The sequence below is a fragment of the Solanum verrucosum genome, unplaced genomic scaffold (genome assembly GCF_900185275.1).
Source record: "Solanum verrucosum unplaced genomic scaffold, falcon-dt-bn FXZP01000058.1, whole genome shotgun sequence".
Lineage (NCBI taxonomy): Eukaryota > Viridiplantae > Streptophyta > Magnoliopsida > Solanales > Solanaceae > Solanum > Solanum verrucosum.
Window position 1 is genome coordinate 1,053,054 of NW_026020303.1, and position 8,902 is coordinate 1,061,955.

General features: G+C 33.0%; 1 protein-coding gene across 1 annotated transcript; it reads left to right on the top strand.

The window, feature by feature from the left end:
• The first annotated feature begins 2,581 nt into the window (after positions 1 to 2,581).
• On the top strand, positions 2,582 to 8,638 carry LOC125835029 (potassium transporter 6-like). Its single transcript, XM_049514168.1, has 8 exons — positions 2,582 to 2,810; positions 2,914 to 3,403; positions 3,482 to 3,535; positions 5,236 to 5,496; positions 5,586 to 5,638; positions 6,573 to 6,696; positions 6,778 to 7,032; positions 7,558 to 8,638. The coding sequence occupies exons 1-8, from the start codon at positions 2,772 to 2,774 to the stop codon at positions 8,619 to 8,621; spliced, it is 2,340 nt and encodes a 779-aa protein (XP_049370125.1). The 5' UTR covers positions 2,582 to 2,771; the 3' UTR covers positions 8,622 to 8,638.
• Positions 8,639 to 8,902: the final 264 nt, after the last annotated feature.

Sequence of the window (8,902 nt, forward strand, 5' to 3'; positions counted from 1 at the left end):
CATAATTTAAGGATATTTTAAACATTTTCTGTTAATTTTTTATTGAATAAACTAATGAACTTTAGGTCTGACCCATTTCTCAATCTAAAAAAGACGGAGAATCAAAATCAAGTCATATGAAAAATAACCATGAGATTTTAACCAAGACTTTATAATATTTCTCATAGCATGTATTCACATAGTTAAATCATACAGATCTAAAAGATATTTTCTACATCATTCAAGAAAATTATAGCTATCATAATAAAATTGTATTAAAGGACCATAAGTTGGTAAACAATGAAAAGTTATTTTCCAACTATAGAAAAAAAAGAAAGAGAGAAATACAATTAAAATTTCTTTAAAATCAAATGGGAAAAGGTACAAGTACCCGGCTCCTAAACTATGACCGAAATCTCAGAGACACACCTTAACTAAACTAAGGTCATATTACCCCCCTTGAACCCATTTTTTTTTTGTAGTTTTGTGCACCTTTTTGGCTTACATGGCATCCAAATATATCACACGCGCCTCAATTGCGTGGAGTTACGAAGTGTGCCACGTAAGACAAAAGATGTACAAAATTACAAAAAAATAAGTCTAGGGATATAATAGGACCTTAGTTTAGTTAAAGCGTGTCTCTGGAATTTTGGTCATAGTCTAGGGGTACTGTGTCTTATCCCAAATCAAATCAAATCGATAACAATCAAGTCAATAAATATGAATGATATTTGATTTAAGTTGATTTGTTTTAATTAAAAATCAATAAAATCTATTTATTTTATTTTAAGCAAAAACTGACGTTGGAATTCCCCCACCCTCACCCCCACCCACCCACTTGATCCCCGTTTCGTTTTCAATAAGGTTTCTGAGAATATATAATTTAATGAAATTTGACTAATATTTAAAATGTCCAACTTTTCTTTATTTTGATAATCAAAAAGTTATAACTTGTAGTGATTATCATGATATTTAGATATTTATGACCATTAAAAAATACAGTGTAGTGAATGAAATTATTTCTTTTTTAATCAAAAATTTTGTATTTGAGTCTTAAATATGAAAAATCTTTAATATAAAACCCTCGCTCCCTCTCTTCGAATAAAGCAATATACGTGACACGAATTGAAATAGTCAAACTTTAATATAAATATCAAACGGATGATGAAAAATCCACAAATAAACATGATCTAATTTAGTTCAACTGACTTTGAATAAACAAATGACAAATTGTTTTCAAAGAAAGCATCCGTTTTTTTCTAATTTGGAGCATATCCAATGAGCAGCTGCCCATCCTTATCATATATTAAAAAAGTCAACTAAGCTTATGTATACGTGAGCGCGCAGATATAAATACTTGATCACAATAAATAGAATCACCAAAAGATACTAATAGAAAATCGTGATTTACAATAATTCAATTAGTTAGTTGACTATCTAAATTAGAGTAATATTGAATAAGAAAATTCTGATTTTACTATTTTTAAATCAAGTGTTTGACAAATAAAAAATAACTTAGAATAAGTAAGAAATGACTTAAAATATGTTATGGAGTGTTTGACAAAGTAAAAAATAACTTAAAATAAATTAAAAATAACGGTAAAAAAACTTAAAATAAAAGTAGGTATCTTCCTACTTTTTATTTTTTGACTTAAAAGTTATTTAAATATGACTTTTTATTTTTTGACTTAAAAACTATTTTTTTTTAAGTCAATCCAAATGAAAGTCAAAAGTCAAGTTAAAAATTTTAACTTATGATTTTTCACTTATTTTTAATATTTTAACTTAAAATTAAGTGTTTATAAACACTTTTTTAAACTTACTCAAACACTCCAAAAATACATAAAACTATTGTAGCTTAAAAACACTTAAAATAAGTCAATTCAAACGAACTTTAAAACAATTTCTATTTACTTAAAAAAAACACTTTTTCTTCTACTAATTATTGTTCAAAAATACGTTTCAAATTAATAAGTCAAACACAAATTATTTCTCATTAAAAATACATTTTTAAAAACCCTATTCAGATGAAAAATGTTGATTTTAAATACTTCATGTGTCCCTAATTACTTGTCCACTTTTGAATTGACACACATATATATTAAGAAAGTAATTATTGACAAAGTGAGTTTACCATTTTACCTCTATTAATTATAAAGTTGATGAATTAAAAATTTAAGATTTTCAAGAAGTTCTATCTTTTTTAAAGTAATTAATTAAATGTATAATAAATAAAAATATTTTGTCCTTTTTTAATTTGTTAAAATAAATAAATAATTAGAGATAACTAAAAAAGAAAAAATGATCGGGTAATTAGGCACAGAGTACTTCCAAGTTCCAAATTAGTTTTATTCAAAGGTGCACTGAAAATTAGGTGGTAACTTGGTCAAACAAAATTTATTTTTTTAAGAAAAAATTACAAGTTTGGGTGTTAAAAGGACATTTTTCCTTTTACTATTTTATTCATAACTATATATGTACCTCACGTTCTTCCTTTTTCCTTCTTTAGAAAATAAAATATACATAATTTGGCTTTCATATGAAAACAGAAGAGAAGGCTCTCTGTTGTTAAACTGTCACTGCCATTATTTCTCTGCTATACAATTTTCTCATGCTCTAAAAATTACTCTTCTTCTTCTTCTTTTTCCTTATATTTTTTGCAAAAGTTCCATTCTTGCTGCTTGGGGTTCATTTGAAATTGTAAAAAGTTCCATTCTTGGTACTTCGGGTTCAGTTGAAATTGTAAAATTTGTTATATAAATGGGTTTTCCAAGGTTTTGAAAGGACTTGCTATGGATCTTGAAACAGGGTTTTATCAGAATCGTTTAAAGGTAACTTCTTTCTTAGTGATTAAGTCATACTAGTTTTCAGATTTTTTTCATAAAATGTTTTCTTGATTTTTATTTTTTTTGAATTTTTGGGATTTCATTACAGAAAGAATCTTGGAGGACAGTGTTGACGTTGGCTTATCAAAGTTTAGGGGTTGTTTATGGTGATTTGAGTACATCACCACTCTATGTATATACAAGTACTTTTGCTGATGACATTAAACATTCAGAGACAAATGAAGAAGTTTATGGGGTTTTATCATTTATCTTTTGGACATTGACTTTGATTCCTCTGTTGAAATATGTGTTCATTGTGCTTAAAGCTGATGATAATGGTGAAGGAGGAACATTTGCTCTTTATTCACTCTTATGTAGACATGCTAAAGTTAATTCATTGCCTAATTCCCAGTTAGCAGATGAGGAATTATCAACTTATAAGAAGAATGATATTAATATTCCTGCACAAACTACGTTTGGGGCAAAAATTAAATCAATTCTAGAGAGGCATAGAGTGTTACAAAGATTATTGCTTGTTTTGTCTCTAGGTGGAGCTTCTATGGTAATAGGTGATGGAATTCTTACACCTGCTATTTCAGGTATGCCCCCTTTCTGTGGAACATTTTGTGTTGGTTTTTTGAATAATTTGATTCATTTTTGTGGGAATAATATTGCAGTTTTCTCTGCCATTTCTGGTGCTGAACTTTCTTTGGGAAAAGCACATCACCTATGTAAGACTCTTAACCTCCTCTTCTGAGATTATTATTGGTGTATGCAGTGTTTTACTCCCTTTGCTTTACCTTATATGACGGGGGAATGGACATGGAATTTAAGAAAGAAAGTCAGACTTTTTATACATAAGCTCAAATGTATAGAACATGCCATATCATTCTTATTAGATCATGCCATTAAAAGTAAAACAGGAATATTGAAATTAAATAATTTTAAATATAGAAAAGTGTCATTTTTTTCTACGACAGACCAAAAGAGATAGAATGGAACGTAGGGAGTATTTGCTTAACCCCACAGGCCACAGAATAGTTGACTGATGATGGGAAACAGTGACTGTGAGCTTTTGTTCTTAACATATTCCATAGTTTGCAGATAGATTTGGTCATTAGAAAACTTGACAAACTTAAATCCTTTAAACTGTTACATTGTGTTCTGTAAATCAGTAGTAGTTATTCTGTTGATTACTATACAATTTAAAGTCAAAGATTAGATACTAGTAGGAGCGCTACTTGCAGTGCTTTTAAGTTGAAGTCCTATGTATTCAAGAGTTGAAAGCAGAATCTCAACTAACGAGTTAGAACACTGCACTCATGCAGGATTGATCAAACGTCCTCACAAGAAAATGTTTAGACTCTTTTGACCGTACATTGTCTTTGATCTGCACAAACTCTCATGCCTATACTTTGTGGTTGAATTTTATGTTAAATAAAGCTGTAAGAAAGAAGTAGAAGCTCTGGATATTCATTCATTATCAGGTCATGCCTGTTGAATAGAATTAATATTATGAAACATTCCTCGTTTAACACAGAAGTGATCAAGTAAAATTCAAACAAATACTGGTGCCCCCTTTTGTCTTTATGATGGATGGGGAAGTAGCACTCTCCTGGAGCATCTATGTGTTCTGTAAATGGGCTACAGTCTCAAGAGGAGAAAACTGACCCATACTTTTTTCTTCTATTGGTGGTTGGGCTAATAGATGTTGACTGATCTTAAATGAGATCCATCAACCATAAAGAACTGTCTTGTGGCTGAGAAACTATAAAAACTAAAAAGGTAAAGTCTTCAAGTGGGTTGCTGAGGAGTATGCTACTGCACTGATAAAAACATTGGACTTATGCAAAAAAAATTGATTCAATGCTAGCAGATGTTAATCTCTCTAGAATCTCAGAGTTTGAGCAATAGTTCAGGTTTGCTTTGCTTAATCCATTGATTTTACATTTGTACTCATAAATCTTGACTGTCTTTTGGACTCACTAAATTTCATTTGTCAGATATATCTCCGAATAATATAGAGGGAATGATGAAGGTATAAACCAAAATTGAGTTTTGATTGGTTAAGGATTCTGTGCTAACAGAAACACTTCGCGTTATCGTTATGGTAGTTATGGTTGATATGGGATGATCCCACCATGATGAGAGTTATGTTAATTGCATATGCATTATTTTGATTGCATATACACCATGAGATGGAATTGATATCAATGTAATCACGGATTTGCGTGATATATCATGTGGAGTTCCAAGATTTTGAGAAATCTTGGGGACTGGGGCTTAATTCACTCATATTTTTTCTTCTTTTTTTCATTGTTTGTTGATTGAGTTCCCTATTATTTAAAGGATTTAGAATAAAATATAACTCTTAATACCTACGCCCAAAATGACTTGCTATCTTTTCTCTTAAAATATGAAAAATTTGCAGATATAGAAGTTCCAGTTGCTTGTGTCGTACTGATAGCATTGTTTGCCCTTCAACATTATGGCACCCACAGGGTTGGATTTATGTTTGCACCTATCGTCGTGACATGGCTCTTGTGTATCAGTGGCATTGGGTTATATAATATAATACACTGGAATCCAACTGTGTATCGAGCACTGTCTCCATATTACGTGTACAAGTTCCTGAAAAAAACTCGAAAAGGAGGCTGGATGTCCTTGGGAGGAATCCTTTTGTGCATAACAGGCAACTACATAGCTGTGTCTCTCAAATGAATAGATTTCTATTACCCCTCCCAGTATCATGATCACTTAATACAAAACTCGTTCTTTCAGGTTCAGAAGCAATGTTTGCTGATCTTGGACACTTCTCCCAGTTGTCAATTAAGGTATGTGTCCATCCATCCTGATGCGTGTCCATAAATGATGATTTTCAGAGAACAAAAAGTTTGAATTTACTAATTGTATGGATGAAGAGTAAAAGTGAGAGAGTGACAGCAAAGTATACATCAGGAAAACTGAAAGATCAGTACTGTTAAATACAAAAGGCATGAATCGTTAAATAGGAAGATTTTACCTAGATGGTTTAATTTCCCTTGTCTAATACAACCTTTTTTCCTAATTGAAAGTGTGGAAGAGATTTCTCTTCAGGAAGAAAACATTTCTGATTGGTCTCCATGCAACCTCATTCATGTAAGTCTTTGAAGAATCAATCTTGCATGATTGTTAGAACTTGATCATGATATCTTATTAAAATGTCAAAAGTAGTTACAAATAACTGTGAATTGTGATAATATAAATGATCTGTAACTGTTATAGTCAATCAATTGGTTAGCAGCAATCTTAGGTGATTAATTTATTCGAAAACACGCAGTTTCCACAAAAGAGAATCTTTGAGAAGCCTTTGTTTTCAATCGCTGAACTTATCTATTTAATTTCCGCAGGGATCAATGCTAGTTCTTCTGAAATGCTTACAACTGCTTCCCATGTTGATATCAGTTGACATTAGTTTGCCTTAGTGTCTCAGGATCCCTTCGGTTTACTTTTATTCCAGATTGTTATAGATGTACCATAATCACATGTATCACCAGTGATGTGTTTACAATCTGATGACACTATAAGGGAAAATGATATTGAAATAGAGACATGAATGAATACAGTTTGAAGATAGATTTCTTAAATACTGGATTTTGAAGGTTCTCCTTTTTGTTCTAGAAAATGTGAAAACCAAAACCTAGTCGCTTGTGCGAATTGTACAGACTCGTACAGTTCGTATCACCGTGAGACTGTACAATTGTATATAAGACTAGTTCCATTTTGCAGATTGCTTTTACCTCCTTGGTTTATCCATCATTAGTTCTTGCATATATGGGGCAAGCTGCTTATCTGTCACGGCATCATGTTATGGAGAATGACTATCAGATTGGCTTCTATGTTTCTGTACCTGGTATGTATTTTAGTTGTTACTTTTACTAGGACAGGAGAATATAGGCAAATTCTTGATTGACATATTCTTCTTTTGTTTCAGACAAACTAAGATGGCCTGTTCTAGTGATTGCTGTACTGGCTGCAGTAGTGGCGAGCCAAGCCGCTATCACCGGAACCTTCTCAATTATTAAACAATGTTGCGCCCTGGGATGCTTCCCAAGAGTCAAAATAGTTCATACGTCGTCAAAAATACATGGCCAGGTTTACATCCCTGAGATTAACTGGACCTTAATGATACTATGCTTGGCTGTTACTATTGGTTTCAGAGACACAAAAAGGCTGGGCAATGCTGCAGGTATGGATTCAATCTTACACAAAATACAAGAATAATTTACTCATACTCAAAAAGCAAAGGAAGAATTTGTCTAGTGCCGATCACTTTATCTTTGTAGAATTTAGTGGCAGTTTTAATATGCCACTTCAGTGAATTGGATTATGTCATTACTAGATCAACTTTATTAAATTAGGGTCTTTCTGTCCAGTTGCAGGTAGTCTGCATCTTCACGGACATGTCTATTTCACCGAGCCTCTCTTTCCCATCCCTGTTATGACTTTTCTGTACTAGTTACCATCCTATAACCTACTTCAACCTCCCCCCCCCCCTCCTTCCCCGGTGCATGGACCCAAGTTCTCATGTTTCATTTTGCTGTATTTTCTCAATTTCTCATGCTTAAATACTCGTCTTTTCCTTTTTAATATTCATTTTGTCCTTGTTTACGCAATGGACAAATGATATTAGTGAAGACACATCACTTAACAAGCCCATGATGAATGAACTTCTTTACTAATTCATCCCTAATTATTTATTTTTTTGCATCAGGTTTGGCAGTAATAACTGTAATGTTGGTAACCACTTGCTTGATGTCATTGGTTATTGTTTTGTGTTGGCACCAAAATGTCCTCCTTGCAGTTTGCTTTGTGATCTTCTTTGGGACAATCGAGGCTTTATATTTCTCTGCTTCTTTAATTAGATTTTTTGAAGGAGCATGGGTGCCTATTGCCATTTCTTTAGTTTTCATGATAGTGATGTGCATTTGGCACTATGGCTCACTGAAAAAGTACGAGTTCGATGTTCAAAATAAGGTGTCTATCGACTGGCTACTCAGTGTAGGTCCCAGCCTAGGTATTGTAAGGGTGCGTGGCATTGGCCTCATATACACTGAGCTGGTATCCGGAATCCCAGCTATCTTCCCTCACTTTGTTACCAATTTTCCAGCTTTTCACCAGGTCCTGGTATTCATTTGTGTCAAATCTGTCCCAATTCCTCATGTTAGACACGAGGAACGGTTCCTTGTCGGACACATTGGCCCAAGAGAGCACCACCTTTATAGATGCATTGTTAGATATGGTTATCGTGATGCTCGTAAGGATGATCTCCAGTTTGAGAATGATCTTGTATGTAGCATAGCTGAGTTTATAAGGACAGGAAAGAGAGGGTTGAATGGTAATGCTGCTGAAGATTTATCAAAGGATTTGGAGGACATGACTGTTCTTGGAACCCCTAATACTCATATATCTGGAGTTCAGCTTTATGAGGACAATGAACTGAATTCAGAATCAGTTGGAACGTCGAAACTTAGAGAAATGCACACTACACATAAAACCAAGCCTAAGAAAAGAGTGAGGTTTTTCATACCAGAAAGTCCGAAAATTGAGAGAAATGCAAGAGAGGAGTTGCGCGAACTGATGGAAGCTAGTGAAGCTGGCATAGCTTACATATTGGGGCATTCCTACGTCCGCGCCAAGCAAGGATCTAGCTTCTTAAAGAGAATAGTCATAAATTTTGGATATGACTTCTTGACAAGGAGTAGTAGACCCCCATGCTATGCATTAACTGTACCTCATGCTTCTACCATAGAGGTAGGAATGGTGTATCATGTATAGATTTTGTGTATACAAGAGAAACAAATACCAATAATCTCTATGTGTTTGTGCTTTCTTCTCTAAGAATACAAGACAAGTGCTAACAGTTAGCTTGAGTGAGATTTGAAAATGAGAAATATCTTCGTAAAAGCTCTCTAGTCCTGATACCTTATGAGTACTTTAATTTCTAACTGGATAATCAACTCTGGCATTAAGGACCCATTAGGTCGGCGGTATTAATTAGTCTAGTTTATGGATTAAAATTTAGTCTATTTAATTCATTGTTTGGTTATTTTATTTTA